Source organism: Scheffersomyces xylosifermentans, assembly GCF_036884685.1.
Source record: "Scheffersomyces xylosifermentans strain CBS 12540 chromosome Unknown RJT20scaffold_2, whole genome shotgun sequence".
NCBI classification, from domain to species: Eukaryota; Fungi; Ascomycota; class Pichiomycetes; order Serinales; family Debaryomycetaceae; genus Scheffersomyces; species Scheffersomyces xylosifermentans.
This window is the reverse complement of record NW_027042940.1, coordinates 542,284-564,547: the sequence shown is the minus strand read 5'-3', so window position 1 is coordinate 564,547 and position 22,264 is coordinate 542,284. Positions and strand designations below refer to the sequence as shown.

General features: G+C 39.0%; 10 protein-coding genes across 10 annotated transcripts; 5 read left to right on the top strand and 5 right to left on the bottom strand. All coding sequences in view use genetic code 12, as the record gives it.

Annotated features, from left to right (window-relative positions):
* Nucleotides 1-583: 583 nt before the first annotated feature.
* SCH9 (serine/threonine protein kinase) lies at nt 584-2,944 on the bottom strand (the record flags this gene model as incomplete). Its single annotated transcript, XM_064921482.1, has 2 exons — nt 584-2,424; nt 2,635-2,944. 2 exons carry the CDS (start codon nt 2,942-2,944, stop codon nt 584-586), a joined length of 2,151 nt encoding a protein of 716 aa, XP_064775737.1.
* A 2,923-nt stretch (nt 2,945-5,867) lies between these two features.
* RJT20DRAFT_125485 (mitochondrial 54S ribosomal protein bL28m) lies at nt 5,868-6,862 on the top strand. Its single transcript, XM_064916502.1, has one exon. It carries the CDS (start codon nt 5,922-5,924, stop codon nt 6,741-6,743), a length of 822 nt encoding a protein of 273 aa, XP_064775736.1. The 5' UTR covers nt 5,868-5,921; the 3' UTR covers nt 6,744-6,862.
* Nucleotides 6,863-7,174: 312 nt separating this feature from the next.
* Nucleotides 7,175-8,247, top strand: RPL39 (60S ribosomal protein eL36). Its single transcript, XM_064916501.1, has 2 exons — nt 7,175-7,260; nt 7,811-8,247. The coding sequence occupies exons 1-2, from the start codon at nt 7,248-7,250 to the stop codon at nt 8,095-8,097; spliced, it is 300 nt and encodes a 99-aa protein (XP_064775735.1). The 5' UTR covers nt 7,175-7,247; the 3' UTR covers nt 8,098-8,247.
* Nucleotides 8,248-9,358, top strand: RJT20DRAFT_125483 (uncharacterized protein). Its single transcript, XM_064916500.1, has one exon. The coding sequence runs from the start codon at nt 8,527-8,529 to the stop codon at nt 9,187-9,189; it is 663 nt and encodes a 220-aa protein (XP_064775734.1). The 5' UTR covers nt 8,248-8,526; the 3' UTR covers nt 9,190-9,358.
* Nucleotides 9,359-9,481: 123 nt separating this feature from the next.
* On the bottom strand, nt 9,482-10,349 carry RJT20DRAFT_125481 (uncharacterized protein). The gene has a single exon (XM_064916499.1). The coding sequence runs from the start codon at nt 10,227-10,229 to the stop codon at nt 9,969-9,971; it is 261 nt and encodes an 86-aa protein (XP_064775733.1). The 5' UTR covers nt 10,230-10,349; the 3' UTR covers nt 9,482-9,968.
* Nucleotides 10,350-10,571: 222 nt separating this feature from the next.
* RJT20DRAFT_125480 (uncharacterized protein) lies at nt 10,572-11,887 on the bottom strand. Its single transcript, XM_064916498.1, has one exon. The coding sequence runs from the start codon at nt 11,720-11,722 to the stop codon at nt 10,604-10,606; it is 1,119 nt and encodes a 372-aa protein (XP_064775732.1). The 5' UTR covers nt 11,723-11,887; the 3' UTR covers nt 10,572-10,603.
* Nucleotides 11,888-13,657, bottom strand: RJT20DRAFT_125479 (uncharacterized protein). Its single transcript, XM_064916497.1, has one exon. The coding sequence runs from the start codon at nt 13,603-13,605 to the stop codon at nt 12,091-12,093; it is 1,515 nt and encodes a 504-aa protein (XP_064775731.1). The 5' UTR covers nt 13,606-13,657; the 3' UTR covers nt 11,888-12,090.
* Nucleotides 13,658-14,605: 948 nt separating this feature from the next.
* Nucleotides 14,606-16,932, bottom strand: RJT20DRAFT_25663 (uncharacterized protein). The gene is made up of 2 exons (XM_064919395.1): nt 15,476-16,932; nt 14,606-15,421 (listed from the first exon to the last, which is right to left on the bottom strand). Exons 1-2 carry the CDS (start codon nt 16,818-16,820, stop codon nt 14,841-14,843), a joined length of 1,926 nt encoding a protein of 641 aa, XP_064775730.1. The 5' UTR covers nt 16,821-16,932; the 3' UTR covers nt 14,606-14,840.
* A 460-nt stretch (nt 16,933-17,392) lies between these two features.
* On the top strand, nt 17,393-17,872 carry RJT20DRAFT_125476 (uncharacterized protein; the record flags this gene model as incomplete). Its single annotated transcript, XM_064916496.1, has 1 exon — nt 17,393-17,872. A coding segment is annotated over exon 1 (260 nt), but the record flags the coding sequence as incomplete, so codon positions are not given.
* Nucleotides 17,873-18,779: 907 nt separating this feature from the next.
* On the top strand, nt 18,780-21,673 carry SSY1 (Ssy1p). Its single transcript, XM_064916495.1, has one exon. The coding sequence runs from the start codon at nt 18,975-18,977 to the stop codon at nt 21,573-21,575; it is 2,601 nt and encodes an 866-aa protein (XP_064775728.1). The 5' UTR covers nt 18,780-18,974; the 3' UTR covers nt 21,576-21,673.
* Nucleotides 21,674-22,264: the final 591 nt, after the last annotated feature.

Sequence of the window (22,264 nt, the reverse complement as noted above, 5' to 3'; positions counted from 1 at the left end):
GAATGAAACATTTATGTTGTTTCTCGTTTTGTAGAGCGTGAATTGGTGTGTCACGCACGACTTACGGAGACCGGTGAAAACGATATGGTGGCGCTACCATTTGTTTAGGTTGCAAATTTATGTACCTATATACTAATATATTGGATAGGAGGTTATGGTGTTAATCTAGAGGGGGGAATTTGTGATATGAAAACCGGATATCCTGGATATACTGGCAGTATATATATAAGTGGAATAAGTGGAAGATAGAGGAAGATATAGTAGGGCAAACGGGCAATCAAGTTTATGTCGTTGGCTAATAATGGTCTGCCTTGACCGCACTACAATCGTCGTTAACTATAATTAATTGGGATTGTAGAGGACAGAAGTAATAAAAGTAATACTAAATAGTAAAAGCAGTAGTAATAATAATAGTAATAGTGGTAATAATATAAAATAAATATGAGAATACAATGAAAATGACAATTCAATACATGAAAAAAACTGAAGGAAATCATGGGAGAGGAACAACTAGAACTAGATATAGCATCCACCTCCCTATTAATGTCTGAAACAACCCGAACGTCAATGAAGCCATCTTCATTTACAAATCAAATCTACCACTTACGAACTCGTCATCCATTTGATGGTCTTCGTCTATCTCCATCTCATCTTCCTCGTCGATTTGATCGTCATCTATTACATCCTCATCTGGAGGTAAGTTGGGGTTACCTGGGATGAAGGAGCCAGGGTTCTTGAAAGCGTTCATTCTGTACGACTTACCAAAGTGGTCCTCCATTGTCGAGTCATCTACATAGGTGAATCCCTTGAAGTTTGCTTGAACACCTGGTGATAATGGCGTAGACGCTAACTCCATCTGTTTCTTCAATACAGAAGTTGACTCAGAAGTGAATTCAGGGTCGAAGTTTGACGTATCCAACTCAGATGTTAAATGAGGCTTGAATGGAGGAGGAATGCTCTTGGCACGCAATAAGTCCCAATCGATGTCATTGAAGAAGGCATGGGCCCTTAATTCACGCGCATCTTTGATTGCTCCTAATCTATGCTTAGGGTTTCTATTTAACAATCCCTTAACGAAAGAACGACCTTCGGCACTCAAGATCTCTTTAGGAAATCTGACCTTGCCGAATGCGATATTCTTGTACATCTGCTGGGTGTTGTCTGCGTAGAATGGTGACCAACCGCAACACATCTCAAAGATCAAGACACCAAGAGACCAGAAATCCACCATCTTGGTATATCCAGACTCGTCCAAGAGGACTTCAGGAGCTAAGTATTCAGTTGTTCCGCAGAAAGTATTTGTTGTACCATCGTTGTTCAAGTTGGCCTTAGAAAGTCCGAAATCACACAATGCTATATGTCCATTGGCGTCAAGCAAAATGTTTTCTGGTTTTAAGTCTCTGTAGACGATGTCATTATCATGAAGGTGCTCAAGAGCGAGAACCAACTCAGCAATATAAAACTTGGCTCTGTCCTCGGTAAAACGGCCCTCCTTCTGTAAATGCCAGAATAACTCACCTCCAGACATATAATCAGTGACCAAATACAAGTCTGTCGGAGTCTGAAATGAGAATTTTAATCCTACAATAAATGGCGATGCTGCTGCGGAAGTTCTTACGAGAATGTTACGCTCTCCAATGGTATGGGCAATTTCCTTCTTCTTGACGATAACCTTCTTGGACAAAACCTTCATGGCATAGATACGGTCTGTGTCCTTCTTCTTAACTTGGAAGACTTGACCAAAAGTACCCTTACCAAGTAACCTTAACACTTCAAAGTCTTCAGGACCGTACAGCTTCTTGTTATCAACTGAGGTGTACTCCCACTTGATTTTGATTGAACCACTGACTCTCTCTCCAATTATTCTAGCCTTCAACTGTAACCACTCACTGTTGCTCTTTTTGTTTATGATAGTAGATGGAAAGATACGAACATGTCCTAAAAAGGCATCGTCGCGTGCTGCGTCGTACACCGAGATGTCAAGCTCAGACTTAGATCCTACGACATCGAAAATGGCATCATGATTCCAGATCGGATTGGATGAGTCTTGGACAACAACTTGTTGTGTAGCAGACTGTCTAGAATAGAGAGTTGGTCTGTTGCTTGAGGACAGACTTGAGTTTCTCATAGGCAATGCAGCTCTACCAGAATGCTGAGGATGAGTTGGAACCTTATTCTGAACACTAGGAGATTTACCAAAAGAACCAGGAGCATTAGTAACAGACTCGGAGCTCTCGAATGTACATACTACATAAGGCTGAGAAGCTGCGATATCTTTTGCTTCGATGATGGTGATCTTAAGCTTTCCTTTAGGCTGACTATTCTTTGAATCCGAGTGAAAGTTTTGGCCTGTTTCATCGGTAGTAATAATCATTGGCTGTCCCTGAGTAAATGCCTGGATAGGCTCATTGTAGTTGGAATGTTCTTGAGATGTCTGCTGAGGTTGTGATAATTGTGTTTGTTGTTGTGATAACTGGGATAATTGAGCCTGTTGGTTTTGAAACTGCAGCTGCTGTTGTTGCTGTTGTTGCTGTTGCTGCTGTTGTTGTTGTTGTTGCTGTGCATAGTATTGGTTGTGGTGTAACTCGTTGCTCTTGAACGTCTGGTTCAAGTAGATCTCTGAGTTGTTGGTACCACCCGATGTCAGGCTGGTTGTGCCATAAACCAACAGGTGGTTCGATACAGCAGTAGTAGGAGTGACATTAGCCAAGCCCTTAGGAAGAAACTTGGTGGTGTTTGTCATGGAATGGTCATCGCCGCCCGATTGAGATACGGAGTTGTCGATGTGGTGCTGTTGCAGGTTATGCTGAGGATGGTGTTGTAGATACTGGGCATTGGCAGGATCCGAGGATGCAGCCGAAGAATTGGGAGGCGTTGAGGCAGAGGTGCTATCTTTTTTATGAAAGGCCCCGAAACCGAATATGGACTTAGCGAAGTCAGCCATAGTGCTGTTAGTGTGGTGATTCTAAGGGGATGGATTTGAGGAATGTATGAGGAATGAGCAATGAGTATGGACAAACAAACCAAGGGGATCGAATGCACGTAATTCTATGCTGATGTAGTAATCAGACCGGCGGCAGCTGTAGGAACGAGTCTATAGGTGAATAAATAGGTATATATGAATGCTGCAGAAGTATGAACAACAAACTTAGTATTAGCAGTAATGTATAACACTACCAATGATGATGGGTAAATTACGATATTAATAATTAGTCCCACAACGAGAACTTGAGTCTATGAGGATGCTGGGAGAAATGGGACGGCTGACAGAGACCAGCAGTGAGACTCGGAGCACGGAGGAATGCAATGGGACAACGGATGGAGCGACTGATAGCGAAACAACTGAGCAGGACAATAGTTGGCGGGTGTCGAAACACAAAACGTTCGCCGTTGGATGAGGATATTAAGGTTCAGGTAGGTAGGTAAAAGCCTGCTAACTGTGGGAGAAGTTCGCTTCGGGGGGATGGATGTGAGCGGGTATTGTTGAAGTCGCTGCAGCAATTACTGAATGTCAATGAAACTCCGCAATGAGTCCTTGTCGTCTACGAGAAGCTAGCAAAAAAAACACTCGATCACTGGAGGAACAAGTTACTAATGGGTCCGGGTCCAGTAATAATGACGATGAGGATACAGTCAATGCTTCAACGGTTTGGGTGGTTTCCTGTATATATTGGAGATTTCTTGGGCAGATGTAATATACACTTTTACGGGAGGTACAGAAGGAGCAGAGGAAGAAACGGTGGTGAGTAGAGCAGGTGCTAGAGAGACAAAGACAGCAGTAAGAGAAGGCAGCCAGTGATCAGACAAATGTGTGCGATTTCGAAGTAACTACGTATGTGTATGTGCGAGATGTACAGTTGTAAGAACATGAAGCATGAAGCATGTAGCATGTAGCATGAAAGCATGAGAGAATGAAAGTATAAAATCAGACATCAGACATGCTTTTTTTTATGTCTATCGCCTGGAGATAACAGACAAGAAACAGGGAGCGAGCACTCACAGTGTCCGAGGGGCAGACAAACAAATACTGCGACTGCGGGGAGGTGGGAGCGAGGAAAAGGATCTGAGTGCAGGTGAGATTTCGGAAAGACATATGAGTCGTTGAGAGGTTGAGAGATTGAGAGATTGAGAGATTGAGAGATTTTGCGAGATTTGAAGAGTGAGAGGAGTCAGAATAGTGTGAAGAGTTACAAGGGTTACAAGAGTTACAAGAGATAGGTGGCAATGGAAGAGAGAATCGATTCGGGAGTGAGATGAAGAATGGGAAATTAGTAAGCTTTAGACTATTTATGGCAAATTCAGATGATTGACAAATTTTGGCTCTTTTGTAAGCTAGCTCAAATGTTCACTAGTAACGGTTTCGTGGTGACACTGAGTTTTATCAGTGGAATAACTTGAGCTGTCGTTCTGCATACAAAAATGGGCCAAAAAAGAAACCAGAAAATTTTGGTTATTTTTTTCCTTGTCAGATTAGAGAATATCGGCGATGAGAAGAGTGTGTGAATCGATGGAAGCAGCTGCAAACTGTCGTATGGAGGTCTATGCCCCTGTCGAAGGGCATAACTTCCAGAGGGCTTTGAATGGACCTTCACAGCATCGTTCATTACAACGCGCAGATCGAAAAATCAACGCCAGCAACCTGTGGAGTGCACTTTAATAAACTTCGAACTGTTAGCATTAGGATGGGGCTAAGTCTGGCTGGGCATAAATAGCCTTTGTTAAATATTTGACGATACCAGTTAGTATTCTAGTATGCATTTTACCAGAAGATCGTAAAAACTTTCCTGAACATTCTTCATCAGGTGTTGTATAAGAGATGCCCTTTGTCATTAATGCAACTGTGGAATGTCTGCAGTATAATCATATTATACCACTTCTGTATGGCTGATTTGGCTGCACTCTCCCGTTCAATAGCTGGTAGCTCATCTCGTAAAATCTTTTGCCTCCGTACCTGATAATTCAGATAACAACAGTTTTTTTGGTTGCGGCACGAATTAAGCTTAAAGTTAGTCTTCAGACAAGGCAGGGATACGGGACTTCAAAACTTAGAATAAGATCTGTCGTGAGTTGTGACCTATTTTCCTATAGGATACCTTTCAGTCTCATATTACAAGAACTAAGCATAACTACTGGAATTCTGTATGAAATGATCTGTGTTTTGAAAATGCTAGAACGTCTCCCATTATGGACATGTGTGTCTGCAAAACTTGTAATAAATATCTAGTACCATTGTGTGTATTAAGCTTTCGGTTCGGCTAATCTAATTTTTGTATCACCTTGCTATTAAATCAACCTGGGTCCTTGAAGTAGTTAGTCATCACTAATGTGCCAAGTTTCCAAGAATTTTCAATAGTTTTTGTTAATTTTATCTAAATTGTTGATTTTGCCACTTTTACTAATAATTGACCTTAATGCAAACGTATTCTCTCTTGTTTACTTCTTTTTTTAATTGGTATTTTTGCAAGTCCTCACAAGTCTACGATTTTCCAGATATTCAGCATTACGGTGACTTTCATTGGATTCAGAGATAGACCCTAAGATTCATCCTCGTCACCATTCATTCTTGTCACCGCTACCAGATAAGAGAATACTAGGGTTATATGTATATATATAATATAGTACTATTCTTGACATCTTTCGTAAACTACCCAATAGCCCTATCGTTCCCCGAGCAAGTTCATACATCTAACTCAAATCAACTGCAAAAATGTGGTTGCACTGATCTCACACAAATTAATGCACCTTTTTCACCAATTTACTGCGGTATGGACTTTTGTTATACAACCACTTTTCTCCGGCACACAATACACTCTCAAAATTTTCAACGAAACCAAATCCATACTATAAGGTGATAGTTGTACACGGTGACCAATATAGGTTACTGTCGAGGTTCTGATCATCTAAAGTCAGGCTCTAACATTATGATGAATATGTTAGGCAGATCATGGTTTAGCCAGATCTCGTCGGGGACAATTTTGAAGTCGCCATTAGTCAACCCGGGGGCTACTATAATAAGGTCTTTCAGTTCATCTGTACCAGCTCAAGCACGCAACAAGAATGACAAATTCTACAAAATATTAAAATACGTCAAGCCAATAGACACAACAGTATACGAAGCCGGACAAGAACTCCCAGCAGGAGTCAAGATTCCAATTACCAGACCTCAATTTCCACAATATGCCTATGAGACTATGTTCTTCAAGAGACAGAACCGTGGTCTATTCGGAGGTGTTCAACGTAAACGTTCCAAGAACTGTTCAGAAAGTGGTAATAAAAGTTTGAGAGTACATTTGCCTAATATTCAAAAGACCAAGTTATGGTCCGAAACTATGAACAAATCCATTAGTATTAAGGCCAGTACTAAGGTATTGAAGACTATCACAAAGGAAGGCGGATTGGACAACTACTTGACCAAAGATAAGCCCGCCAGAGTGAAGACCTTGGGTTTGAAGGGATGGCAATTGAAGTACCAAGTCTTGAAACAACAAGAACTCAACCAATTACCAAAAGTAACCGATGCCGAGGGCGCTGAGCGTCAAGTGCTTTACATTCATGAAGACGGTAAAAGATTCGTAGTTGGCAAGAACAAGTTATTAAAGGAATTGTACCCATTTGTAAGGAGAGATAGCTACACAGAGATTTCACCTACAGAATTTGGTAGAACTCACAATTTCTTGAGCATCGGTGAAGTGGTCAAGAAGTTGGAGCAATACCCATTTGACTTCTCCAAAGTCACCATCTAATGTATTTACGAGGAGACAAAACATAACTAGTGATAAGATCGAACGATTCACTACATGCATAGCCGATTTTATTCCAAAATCTGTACATAGACAATATACTATTATATTTAAACCTTTGACCTTACATCATTAACTTAATGATCCCATTGTAACTATCCATCCATATTAGTATATGTTCCATATTATGGCATCGTGACTAAGACCAGCTGACTTCCAAAAAAGAGCAGTCACAATATTCTCGTGACAACCTTTCAACCTATATGCAATACATATTCTACAATCTAATCACGTGTCATCCTCGCTTTCTTTAATGTGTGTTTTCTCAATTGTTCCCTCATCCTTCTTTTACTATGTGTTCCATCTGCACTCCTTCTCCATCTTCGTTCTCACTCTCACTAACAACTGTGAGACGAAAAATTTTCTATTCAGTGGGTTTAATAAAAAAGAAGCGTTTAACAATTTTCTTTTTACATACTTACCATATACATCATACATCAAGACAAAATGGCTAGATCAGGTATGTCTAAACAACGGGGGATTGGAGAAACGTATCTGGAATGAAGGGGATATTATAGATAATCAGGAGAAGAGAGATCTTACATTATTGTTATTATCATCCATCAATAAAGGAATTCATCATAGTAAAATTTCACAGTGGTCATCGAAGTGAAAAAAAGAAGAGGAAATAAAGGATATTATAAGATTTGTTCCAAATCAAAGAGAGTAGAAATATCAAAGGGAAGGTGATTTCCTCTTGAATTCAGAAGTAATATGAAGAAGAATAGAGGAGGAATAATCATTCCAAGGAACTGTCAAAGATTTTGTCATTGTTAATCACATGTTATTGAAAGACTAAGAAACGTATCAAAGAGGGAAAATTCTTATGATATTCAGAGATAATTGTCAATTGTAGTCACGAATATCATTTAGGGAAATAAATTTCTAGGGGAGTACCACGAAGCAAATCACATTTCCATTCCATCAATATTTATCATTCATACACAATATTTCACCTGATATCCAGAGAATGTTCCAATAAATGAAGTAAACATACTAACAATTTATAGGTATTGCTATTGGTTTAAACAAGGGTCACAAGACTGCCGCTAAGGAAGTCGCCCCAAAGATCTCCTACAGAAAGGGTGCTTTGTCCAAGAGAACCTCCTTCGTCAGAAACATTGTCAAGGAAGTCGCTGGTTTAGCCCCATACGAGAGAAGATTGATCGAATTGATCAGAAACGCTGGTGAGAAGAGAGCTAAGAAGTTGGCCAAGAAGAGATTGGGTACTCACAAGAGAGCTTTGAGAAAGGTCGAAGAGATGACCAACATCATTGCTGAAACCAGAAGACACTAAATTATTTAGATATCACGTCCCATTCTTCATATCTTGTATCTTTATAATTTAAAACCATCAAATAATACATCTATAATAAAATTTTGCGGTTTGAAAATTTCTGTATCATAATAGTATTAGTTTAAAGGTCAATAAACTTTGTAGAGTATCAGAACTTTGTAGTTGAATATGTATCGACAGAGAAATGGTGATACTACAAGCTAATAACAACCTGAACCTGTTCCCCCTGACATAAACCTTCGAATAAATAAGGAACCTTCAAGTAGATAGGAACCTCCAAGTAGATATATATACTACATTGAACACCCATACCGCTCTTATATTTAATTAACATCCATACCGCATTGCATATAGCACTTACATTTTATTTGTATTCATCTACCATAAACGCTAAGTAACTATAGCACAGTTCTTCATCACTTGTGTCTAATGTTACGCCGAATAGTCAAGCTCAATCCGAATGCTGGTGCTCTGGCGAGGCTTCTAAGCTCTCAAGCCACTCCTCCGTCTCATTTCAATAATCCACGCGAGATTCCGAAGGCATACAATGACCATTTTCCCGTCTCGAGCCACCATCCACCAGCTCAGACACACCACCCTCAGTATGAACCGAAGGAAGACCCGCTCCATTCACAACAGCAGAGTCGTCCACCACCTTCTAACTCAGAGACCGAAAGAAACAATTCGTCGTTGAAGGAAATCACGTCTTTGTTTGCCATGTGCACCTTGGCCTACTTTGCCATTGACAACTATCTCAACCGAGTGAAACTTGAGAAATTGTCAATTGAAACCACTACCATCAACTTAAAAACCCTACAAATACAGCAGGCTAACTTTGTCAACGCAAGGAAGAAGCGAGATCTTCAGATTTTACAAGAAAGACGTGACTCTGCCAAAAGAGACTTCAAGATGGGCCTACACATTGCCTTATTACGCCAGCAATTAGAAGAACTTGGAGTAGAGCCACGGGACATCAATACAGCTATCACCGAGTTTGAAAAAAATGTAAAGGCCGATAATTCTGTCAAAAATGTCAGTGGCCAGGCACTCTGGTTGGACGATAGTTCACGTATGTATAAACAATGTATCTGATTTGTGGTTAAAGCTTTGTATAGCATTATAACCATTCATATTGCAAGGTTGATTATATGCAAGCTTTTCACAACCATTCTGTGCTTCAAATAATTTGCACCTATCGCAATACCATTTCTACAACATCATTACTAACATATATCTAGCTCTCAAGGCATACCTTCCAGACCCCCACCATTACGATAAAAGAAAAGTAGACGGCGAATCAAAATCCTAAATAGACTAAATTAAATTGTACATAGATATATATTCACTTAACCCATACACAAACATGAACCATAATCACCTATGTACCTAAGTGAGGGTTACCCGGATACACTTCCAGAGTGTTCTACCAGCGTACACCATCACACTATAAAAAATGAGCCAGGAAAATTTTCTTTGTAACATTTATTACGTCTTCTTCATACAATGTCTTTAAGAATAGGCGCCCATTAGAGTCACGGTTTATATGAATTTCCTCTACATATAATCTATAACCACTCTGTGGTTTTTTCGTGCTCGGGTAAGCCTTAGATTAATAGTTTTTACCAACCCAGTTCTGTCGAGTCTTATTCTGGATTGATGGAGAGACTACGCGGTTCTAAACTTACATGCTTATGAGGGAATGTAGATTGATTCTATGTAGATATCTGTTCAGGGAGTAGACGAGTCTGTCCCATGAAATATGCGCTGTTTATGATTTCTATGTATTTGTTTGTGTGTTTTGTAAGGAAAGTTATCTCCAAAGAAGTAAAAGGCAATCGCCATTTCCTTGTTTGATCTCTGGCCCTCTCAACTCAACGACCTGTTCTATGTGAAATCAACTCGGCATCGATGCTTCCTAGCTCCCTTTGCTTCAATTTTAATTGCAATAGGTTGAATTTAGGACAACACACTGATGTACTTTCTTTGCCGTTCTTCTCGTAAAACTGCTTACAGCAAAGGTACAATTGGTCTATAACTTTAGTACATTTAGCTTCATTGTATCCATTAGTCTGCAAACAGTTTTGTATGGCACATGCCTCTGGTTTACAAGGATCGCTATTTATGTTAGACATTTCTTATTGTGTACGTGCAAGCTGGTTCTGGAAGAAGAAGAAGAAGAAGAAGAAGAAGAATGATCTTATTCTCCAACAGAAAAACGATTTGGTTCATTAAGCATCACTAATAAATTGGAGCAACCGTGACAATTAAAGATTATGAGCAGCTGAACTCTTCTATCATTAATAAACTAAAAAGTTTATTTTATCTATGTTTATAAATTGCCCTAAGTGAATAATTTGATCTTAATGTAATCTATTAATATTGGACGTGAAGAGACTTTAGAATAGTTATTAGGTGTACCAATTGTTCTCCCGTTATTAGCGTTCAGGTAAATAAGTGAGCTACAAAATGCATATGTCCTTCTTCAAACCTTCTATATTAACTTTTACTAGCTACTTAAATTTCTATCCAAGTCAGTATCGTAATCTTCTTCGTCATACTCGCTAGGTTCATATATCACCAACGGTATAAATTCACTTCTCGATTGCTCCTCTCTCGTAGTTTTGGCTTTTTGTGCATAAAAGGCCGTACAAGCAGAGAAAACTGATAAGAGAATTGCAATAACACCCCATCTGGAAAGATGCCATCTCAAACTCTCAATTTCAGATCTCATTGCTGAATTCAACTCGGTGGTGATTTTATGGTTCGTTTCTTGTATCTTTAAGATAATTCTCTTTGACTGTAATGTGTTTTCAGATTTCTGATCATTGATTGCCACCTGGGCATCATTTTTCATCTGAAGGAAATCATTGTTCAATTCATCAGAAATGATGCTGAAGTCTCGTTCCAAAATATTGATCAAAGTGATCAATTCATTAATTTGTTGCTCTCTATACCTAGTCACATCAACTCGTAATTCCTGCTGAGCACTTTCAAAGAGATACTTTTCATTTTCCAATTCATATTCTTGTGAATACTTAGTACACAACTTCGAAAGCTTAGAGTTCAACTGAACTATCAATAGGTTTAGTATCTCGTCAGCCTGTGAAGGCGTGAATCCTGCTGCTATCAATTCCGAGTAGACCTCATAGGTATCCAAGTAGGGTTCTATATTGTCGAATATTGTGGTTAGGAAGTCGCTATCCGACGATTGGTCCTCTGCTATTTCAGTTGGCTCCAAAAATATAGAATCTTGCAATGGTGAGGATAAACTCCCGATAGTTGAAAGCGGAGCTGTGGTCGTATCAGTAGAGGTGTTGGGGTTGGCATTATTTTGAACAGGTTCTTCTATTGATGTTGTTTTCTTCCCAGAAGATTCGCTACTGTATTGATCTGCTACCCTTGGAGTTACGCTTTTACCACCCTGTTGGGTCGATTGTGTTTCTTTCACATTAACTTGAGACCCTTCGTTTAGCAAATATTGATAAGTGCTGAAACGTCTGTGAGTGTAATTGCTTCTTGTGGTATGTTGGGGGATCCTTTTCAGGCTGTAGAAGATGTATCTATAAGACGTGAATCGATAGTTGGTGGTTCGGAAGATATTGATACCACTTTTGATTAAAGTCATGGTATCATCAAATGCACACTCTTGTGATAAGACGACAAAAAGAATGGAAGATCTCGTAATATCGCTGAAATAAATAATGCTACTGTAGGCCACAGTCTTCTCTCAACAACACAACAGACAGACTTGTTCTTTATAATCAAATTATTGAGAGGCAGCTATCTGATTCTCCTTTAGCTAGATAGGTATATAGCAAGAATTATCTATTTACTAGCAATTTCGAACAATAGTGGCAGCGCGGGTACATTTCCGTGTTACTGTATGGGACCCAAGCATTTTGGGAAGTGGTTAGCGAAGCACAGCCGTATGATGGAAAACTAATTCAGGGACGACAATTAACCAGTAGCTACCAAGACTACCTGAAGTATGGTTCACGGTACTGTATTGACATTGTCATCTTGTTGGCTTTCAATTTCCTTATCTTTGGCTGAGAAGTTGGATAATCTCATAATTTGTTTCACCAAAGATTTGAGATAAAGCGTTGAAGATTGCAAAAAAGCGTACCTTTTTTCATGAACCACTGGAACCTCGTTAGTAGCTAATTCGGCGCTATAGGCGGCACTGTTCATTGCGAAGAAGTATAACGATCTACAGTAGCAATTGAATCCGAATGGAATTCTGGAAAAGTAAAATATCGAACTACTTCCTTCATCAAGTCCAGTATTTGAGTTGTAAAAACCTGACAAGTCTTGACCTTGGCCTGCTGGAATAAATACCAAATCAGTTACTGGGGGAAGAATATCATTTAACTTTGGGTCAAAATGCTCCATGTTTGACAAGATCGCACTAGTGACTTCTAAAATGGCTTTATCTCTAGAAACGAAATCATAGAAGTACACGACTAATTCACGCCCATCATTTGCAGTACTTATTGGACTGTCGATAGATGTAACATCGTCTTCACCTAGACCTCCAAAATTGTCCAAACTGTTGACAACTAGCTTTGTTTTAGATTCCATATGTATGATACTAATGGAAGGAAGTATCATCCGAAATTCCAACCATTCTTCTTGTTTACATGAGCTTGCAAATGCGTGTAATTCGCTAAGTACAGCGTTAGCGATTGACTGCATCATTTCGTCAACTGGGGTACTCAAGAGGAACCCAAACCTTTCATATATGACGATCAGGGAGGTCTGCTGAATAAAAGAACTCCAGGCAATGAATTTTGCAACTTCAGTTAACAAACGAACCTTCTCTGCTGCAAAGTTTACCCTGACTTGGGTGAAGTACTCGTTTCTCAAGGAAAGAACCAGTTGCACTTCCTTCTTATCTGGCACCTGAATGTTTTTATCAGCATCAAGAAAAGGCTGGGGAATCAGGGGAGGTGATCTAGGGAAAATGCTATTCATGTGAAGTATCAAAGTGATAGTTTCTGGAAGATTTGAGCTAGGAATCGCCATTTGGAACTCTTTCCAGCCCGAAGGGGAAAAACACACTAATTGGCGATATAGTATCCTTGACAAGACAGATGGCACATTGGTAATGAAGATATATATGGAGTAATAGGTATTGACAATCCAAAAGTTCAGCACCCGATAATTCTGTTTAACCACCGATTTCAATTCAAATACGGTCATGTCTGTCAACTCTTGTATTGTCAATATCCATGTCTGCAATATCCAAAGAGGTGCCTGCAAAAAAGTCCATATCGTCAATAAGATTCTGAGGATATGTACTCTAAGAATCTGAGCCGTAGTTACGTCATCATCAGAGGTGTTCAATGCGTTGTACATTTTGTTTCCACTGGTCAATCCAAAGCTGTGGTTTCCGAACCCCTTAATATCTTTGAAGTTATCCAAAGCCCCAGAGAAGTCTGTAGGCAACGAACTGGCCAAGCAATCACAAGGGACGTTTTTACCTGAATCAGAGAAGATGTGGGACATTATATAAATTGTTAACAATAAGAAACTAATAATTATACAAAATATACAAGAAATACTATATATATTTGACAAAAGAATATGTAGAATTATATGTATTAATATATATTTTAGAAGCACAGTATTCAAAGTAACACTTGTGACCAGTCATAATAATAAAAAGGAGAGCGCTTATGAGAGAACGAGAAATTGCTGCAAAAAAAAAAAAAAAATAGAGGGAGGAATAAAGAGGATTATGGAAGAGGAGTAAAGAGGAGAGTGAAGAGGAGAGTGAAGAAGAGAGGTGAATAGAGTCTTAATAAAAGATAAATATGTAACAATGCTTTATTGGTATATAAGAAATATAATACATAGTCTATAGTCTATAGTATATAATATAAAGTATATAGTTAATAATACTTAGTATATAATATAGAGTATATAGTATATAATATAGAGTATATACTACTTAGTCTATGGTGTGTAGAATAGTATACAGAATATATAATTATGCATATAATGTACAATAGATAAGTCTGTTGTTTATAATACATAATATGAATAATTTATAGTATAGTTCATGAGATACTTATAGTATATAATGCTTTAACAATGATTCACCTGGTTATATTGCATTGAATTCTTTTAAATGTAGAAAGATATTCTGTAGAAAGATATTCATTATATATATGTCTACCTTGTCGTGGATATAAGAGAGAGAGCTTACATTTGAGTGTGAACTGGGTTTGCAACATTGAGTCAACAATTGATTAAATAGCCATATACTGAGCTTTCTTTTTTTAAAAAAAGAGTGGTAGATCTTTATACCTAACTTATTATACGAAATAGAGAGAAATACTCAGTGTGATAGTGATCAGTACATAGAAAAACCCGGGGGTGAAAACTCTCTGCCTATACTTTGTAGTGAAGCGCACTGCTATATAAATTTACTACTACATTAATGACTACAACATAAATGACTACTATGATAAAAACGGTTCTTGGTACATTCTTTTCACATATTCTCTATTTTATTTACACAAGACTTTTTACATCAGTTAAGTTAATTACAATCACAATTGAAATGAATGTATGTATGCAATAAGAATGTGAATATGTTATTTAATAATTTAATTAATTAGTATGTATGTAAATTTTTATGTGTCTACTTTTTATCTATCCAACGATGGTGTTAACGATGGAAGAAGAAACCGCAGTACGTATCAAACGGATTGTGACTTATGATTGTGGGTCCTTATTCAGTTCTCCATGGAGGCATCTTCGAAGTGCTCATCAACCTCACCGTGCGCTACGACATCCTCAATTTCGTCAGTAGTGCTGTCATCGTCGTTGTCAAAAGCGTCGATGGCAATGGAAACCAAGTTCTGATCCTTGTCAACAGAGGTGTTCTCATTAGGTATTATTAACTCCACTTCGTCGTCGTTAATGAATCTAGCCTTGATTTCATCAAACTTGATTATTTTATCGAATTGGAAGTGCTTCTCAAAACTGATTTCGTGGTTTCTGAAGTCCTTGATCAAAGAAAGAGCATCTTCTCTTATTTCATCATCTTCTTCATCTTCCTCGAGGTCGAAGTCTTCCTCGTCGTCATCTTGACCCTCGAATCCGGACCACTCAAAACTATCGTTGATAGCACTAGTTTCTTGTAATTGATATTCCTCATCGTCTTCTTCGTCATCGTCGTTGACTTCTTCTAATTCCACTTCAGCTTCAATGTCATCATCACCTTCTTCCTCTTCCTTTTCGTCTGCTGCTTCGTCGTCCTCATCGTCATTTTCTTCTTCCTCTTCGTCAGAAGCCTCTTCCTCATTCTCTTCATCATCATTGACTTCTTCTAAATGAACTTCAGCCTCAACATTTTCTTCTTCTTCATTATCCTCTTCCGCAACGTCAGCTTCTTCAATATCAGAGTCTTCAATGTCGTTAAAGTTGAACTTACCTCTGATCACTAATTCATTTTCATTCTTCAAGAAGTCGATCTTCAACTCTTCCTTTACCAAAGAAGGAAATCTTAAGTTAAGCTTGTAAGTGTTGTCATCCAATTCGACTAATTCGCAGTCCTTGCTGTTCTCTAAGTCTTTAGATAAATCGATAATTTCAATCTCATCGTCGCTGTCTTCAGCTTGCAAGTATCCTTCATCATCGTAGAGTTCCTCTTCAGAATCAGAGTCAGAGTCTACTAATTCTTCATCAGTGGAGTCATCCTCAGTGTCGTTTCCAGGTAAGTCAAATCTGTGTCTATAGATAGTGATACCTTCGTCATCAGAAGAGTCAGAAGAATCAGAAGAGTCGTAGTATTCGTAATGAACTGGATCACCAGCATCGTAGTTTTCCTCATCAGAAGATTCGATCTCCATTTCAGAGTCGAGCTCAAAATATTCAGGCTCAGATCCCAATTCAGAATCTTCATCCTCCGACAACACAATTTCATCTTCGCTGACTAAACCTTCCTCGAAGGTTTGTCTTACATTTTCTAATTGCAATTGGTCTCTGAGTTCATCTTCATCGGAGTTGTACTCCAAAGTGACAGACTCATCAGAGTCCGAATCTTCAGAATCAGAATCAGAATCAGAATCAGAATCAGAATCAGAATCAGAATCAGAATCAGACTCCTCGGAATCAGATTCAACGCCAGCGATTTGTCTTAAAGCTTGCGCTTGCAATTGGTCGTTCAAATCAATAATGTCTAAGATATCTTGGGGTTCTTCGTCAGATGAGTCTTCATCTTCAGATTCTTCGTCGTAATATCTGACCAACTCGTCGTTCAAGTCATATACTTCACCTTCGGCCTCCATGGCGTCGATGGCGTCGTTTACCAACTCATCATTCAAGTCAATGAGTATGAGTTCATCGTCATCGCTCTCGTCCTCCTCATCATCTTCGTCGTCAGAAGAAGCGTAGTAGATAATTTGATCTTCCTCATCTTCTTCTTCTTCTTCATCCTCGTCGTTGTTATTGTTGAGGTTGAATTTGTAGACTTCTTCTCCATCTTCATCGTGCTCATCTTCTGATGAGGAAGAAGAATTAACGTCTTCGTCGGACTCGGAGTCAGCTTCTTCTTCGTCACTTTCAGGTTCTTCCACATACACAATATTACGGGCTGGTTGTTCCTGGTAATATCTTCTGTAGCGTCTGTTTTTGTTAGCCTGAGATGGTCTGGTGGCGTAGTACGCCTTTCTGTTGTATTTGGAGTTGTGATGTCTGGAAGCAGCAGTCATTGTAGATATATTTTGAAATTTCTATAAATATTAAACCGAAATTTGGTACAGCTATTCTTGGAACTCTATAAGTGGCTGTTACCGAATAAACTTGTATAATTAGTTAAAATCTACAATTACACTGTCTCTATAATGTGGTTTTCTCCATACTTTATATCAAAAATTTTTCAACCGCTGATAATCTTACATACTGTGGGACAAAAGTATGTCGCTACAGAGATGAGATGTGCGGCTCATCAGAATTACCAGATACAGAGTTTCATGCATATGATACGCGTCACGAGGAAGAAACCACGATGAGTTTTTTCACAGAAGAGTTGTATGGAAAAGAGAAGATTAAATTGGAACGCTCTAGAAGCTGGCTGGGGAGAAAAAGAGTGGCAAGCCGCAGGTTACCCGGATTTAGTCATTTCTGACCAGGATTTTTTCTTCATTATGTGATGAGGGCGGAAAAAATAGTTTTAGTGGGGAGCAGCATGAGGAAGAGTGGGGGTTACCCGGCTTTTGGCAAGTAGTATAAATACTACACCGTCCCCTGGTCTCCCTTATTCTGCGACCAAATCTCTTTGCCTTCTGGCTTAGATCAAGTGTAGTATCTGTTCTTTTCAGTGTAACAGCTGAAACGTCATCATTGATGACTTTACAAATTGTTACCTTTATTTTTGGACTACCAGCAGATGGGCTTGATGGGCTTGCTCACACCCAACTGCACAGTGTCGCTGCCATTGCACTTCCTAGGCTTCTGACGCAAACTTTTAAGCTAGTACTGTGTGGTCATAGTATGTGTTTAAAAGTTCGTTTGGAGACAGGATCTGGGGATTATTATCTTTTCGATATTATACGCCCAAGCATATTTCTAATTATTATTTGTATCTTAGAATTATTGTGGAGTAACTAGTCAAATTTTAGTTGACACTTCATGTGTAGTAAGGAGAATAGCAGTAATCATGCTTCGTACTTTTCTCAATAGGCTATGCTAAAACAGATGACATTTAGTTTTACGCTTAGTCTCCAATTTTTCTTGTACAGTATTATTCAGATGAATGTCGCACATCTCTCAAGATCGCACATCTCTCAAGAAAATGGCCACTTCATATCCATAATATTGAGACTCCCATGTCAACCAAAAATGACCCTTCTGTAGTAAATCAATTGATCAATGGGCGCGACATTGAGTAAGATTCAGTTATGATGGGTTTGAGCTAAGACAAGCAGTATTGCTCTTTGTGTGTCCGCAAAACAGGTTGGTATAATCTGATATCACGAAGTCTATCTAGCTAAAGCAAAAATAACAAAAATCGGATATCTGTAACAATTGAATGGTGCTATTCACAGGTTCAGTCCCATTCAATGTCGCACCTATTGGATAGTTTAATTGATACCAAACCTAAATATTTACTATCTACAGTGGCTAAAATATTAACATTATGGTAAGGGAATTTTATTGAGAAGGGAGCGACATTCATGTGAACAATACTGTATACATATCTTGTCAAGGGGTTTAATCTCCTTTTACCTATCTCTCTATCACGGGCCGTTTTGCTAGCGTTAGTCTTTCATAGGGGAACACGGCGAGGGGTTTAACAGCTTATAGCGCAACTACTCTTCCTATTTGGTACAAATGACCACACAGTTCCCTGTACAGTACTTCCATGTAAACATACCACTATCACATATTTCACAGCCAAAACTCTCTCCATGTCATTCTTGACTCCGGCAACTCTTACCTAACTTAACGCTAACTTAATGGGCAAAAGTCTAACTTGTGTGCTATCCACTGACACACGACTTCGTTCCTGTTCCTAAAATACTTTAAACCAGTCATCCAGCTCTTGGCTTGTGACCTTCTCTTATTTTCTCTTCCTACCAAAGTATATGGAGGCACGGGTGTTATTATCTAGTAGTAACTAACCATTGCATTTAAAGTATTTTCTAATCTAGAATCTACACTAATAGGGTTATTATAAATTAGTATATTTACCACTCGTATTTCTCCTTATAACACACAGAATCGCATGTTTTGCTAGTGACAACTTCTCGACAACAAAAGTTCACACGAAAAGATCAAGAAAGAGGTTTAAGAACCATTTGTCAGCCTTAACAGGTCTTTCCTGACATATCGAAAAAAAGTAGACACAATTTGTCAAATCAGCCATGGACCCACATGCTGAAGAAAACTCAGTATCAGATGCGGCGTCTAGTGTCCAGACTTCAGTCGTGAACAACCGACTCTTTCCCGCCGTCATCCACACCAAAGACAAAGCGGATATATCGAATGTGGCATATGTGGAAGAAGACCTCTCGGAATCAAGAATAGACGAGGACAGTGGTTCCAGTTCCATTGGAAAGTTACGGCATATGTTCCACAGAAAGTCGTTTGCAAACGAAAGCTATAGTAACGAATATGACCTCTCTGAAGGAGGAATACCGAGGGATACCCACTCAGAGTCAGTAGCCGATTACACCGATGAATACTCTTTACATTCTTCCATTATAAAGGAGATGGTGACTTCACCAACCGGCCCTAACCATGAAACCCTGGAAAGATTTAAATTCTTAAGGACTTACGAAATGCTTGAAAAAGCAAAAGAAAAAGAGAACCAGGTAAAAGAAACGGTGCAAAACATGAAAGATAAAAATGCAATCCCGTTGCAACTACTAAGAACAGACTCTCACGGAAGTTCCATTTTTCATTTATCGAAACTAGACGATTTCAACAGATACGTTAAACAAACGGAGCTTAACGAACGCATCTACGCAAAGTTGAAGAGATTGGCTCCCAATCAAGAAGCAGGAAATAGTGTACTAGAAGTAGTTGAAACTCCAGAACTTGCTCATAGATTCTACGCTGGCAACCACTTTGAAGACGAAAGAAGAACTAGAAATGGCAAAGGAAAGCAGTGGTTTAACATGGAGTGGAAACGACACAATAGCCCTTCAAAAAGTGAGATTAGCGAGCTAAACTATGATAACGCTAGCCCTTCTTCATCTAGCAGTGAGCAGAAACCACAATATCTCCAAAGAAAGCTCAAAATACGACATCTCCAAATGATATCCTTTGGTGGAACTCTTGGAGTAGGATTGTTCTTGAATTCGGGTAAAGCTCTCACAATTGCAGGCGGTTTGGGAACGTTATTAGCATTCGTAATTTGTGGTGTAATTGTATTGGCAACTATTGTTTCGTTCTGTGAGATGGTCACATTTGTCTCAGTGGTGGATGGTGTTTCTGGGTTAAGTTCCAGATTTGTTGATGATGCCTTTGGCTTCTGCGTTGGTTGGCTCTACTTCATTAGTTTTGCCTTTGGGCTTGCTGGTGAGGTTGTCGCGAGTGTCATAATATTGGCGTACTATCCTCAACTAGATATTCCAGAAAACAGAGGTTCAACTGCTGGATTTGTGACCTTGTTTCTAGCTTTGGTCTTACTCAGTAATATGATTGACGTGCGGGTCTTCGGCGAAATTGAATACATTTCCAGTTTCATCAAATTGGTCTGCGTATTGATTATGATTGTTGTGATGATTGCCATGAATAGAGGCGCTTTTGGATCTGAAGTAATCGGTTTCAAATACTGGCAGCTGCTGCAGTCAGTTACAGATCACAATTTAATTTTTGGATTGTTCCGACCTACATTCAACTTGCATGACGATGGCACAAGCTCAACTCACGCTGGAATAGGAGGGGATAAAGGAAGATTTTTGTCACTTTTGGTAGCCTTAATGATTGTATCATATGCGTATAGTGGTACAGAAATTGTCTGTATAGCTGCATGCGAAGCCCAAAATCCCAGAAAGGCACTTCCTTCCGCCACAAAAAGAGTCTTTTGGAGAATCTTGATATTTTACTGTTTATCTGCATTTGTTGTCTCATTGAATGTGTATGCTGGAGATCCAAGGTTATTAAGATACTATCTGGGTAATACAGGTGTCGCGTCCAATGAATTCAGCACGAATTATGCTATAAAATATGCTGGAGGTGTTAATTGCAACAGTGAATCAATTGTGTTTGCTGGATTTGGTAGTGGTGCCCAAAGTCCTTGGATTGTCGCTATCCAAAGTGCAGCAATGTGCAAGTTCAGTTCTGTGGTAAATGGGTTTCTAGTTTTCTTTGCAGTCAGTTGTGGTAATGCTCAACTATATGTCAGTTCTAGAACCGTCTACTCTTTGGCATTACAAAGAAAGGCTCCTAAGGCCTTGACATATTGCAATCGTTATGGTATTCCCTATAATGCCGTGCTCTTCGCAGCTAGCTTTGGTCTCCTTTCTTTTATTTGTGTTTCCGAGAGTGCTACCGTTGTGTTTCAAAATTTGACGAGTATCATTGCATCATCAGGAATTATAGTCTGGTTTGCGATGTGCCTATCATACATTCGGTTTTATTACGGTTTACGTAGACGTCCTGATATTATAAGTCGTGATGACAAGAACTTCCCTTACAAGTCTCCATTTCAACCGTACAGTGCTATCCTTGGCCTTATTGGCTCGGGATTCATTATATTGGGAATGGGATTTGTTGTCTTCCTTAAAGGCGAATGGGATACTATGTTCTTTTTCTCCAGTTATGGTACAGTGATAGTCTTCGCTGTCCTCTACGTTGGCTACAGAGTCATAAAGGGTACACGTATTCCTGCGTTGGATACCTTGGACTTTGATTCTGGAAGAACAGAGATGGACAGAATAATTTGGGATGGGGGCAGAGAATATAACATGAGAAACATTAAAGACGTTGCCCATAAATGGGCATCATTTCTTGCTTAAGAAAATTGCTATTTTTGTATTTAACAAAATTTGGTTTGGCGTTCATTTTATTCTATTTTCTTTAGATTGCGGTTTCACACAAGAATTCTATGTATGTATTTATATATATATAAGTTTAATTTCATTGATATTGTGAAAAAAATTTGCTTAACTTACTGTAGAAAGTAGCATCGAGAAATGAAAGATGATGGATGTCAAAATGTTTGACAGTCTATTATTTTTTTTTGGATTTTGCAGCTAAACCGAAAAATTGCACCACTTTCATAACCTTCATGTCCCGCGGCTCCTTTGACAAGAAGTTCATTTTCAGTCCCCTGCAACGATTACAAGCAACCAAGTTCACAGAAATACGAATATGACCACTCCACCACATATAAAGCATCAAAGTGAATGCTCAACTAGTTTCTCCCCTGTCTTTCTCCCTTGGTGTCATGATTTGGCTCCCTTGCCCGTATGGGGTATTTCGAGGCGTGCAGTTTTCCTGCGTGCATATGTACCAGTCAAACTAAAACTAGCGACTCTCCGCCTGCAAAACACTGCTACCACCACAGTATTGTAAATGCAAACAAAGAGGCAACAAACGCCCATCATTGTCTTCAAAGAATGGTTTTTTCCACAGAACTCCTAGTCGGACCCATTCAGATAGCTCGTGGTTCAACTTCCATGAAACTCTAAACCATTCGATTTTC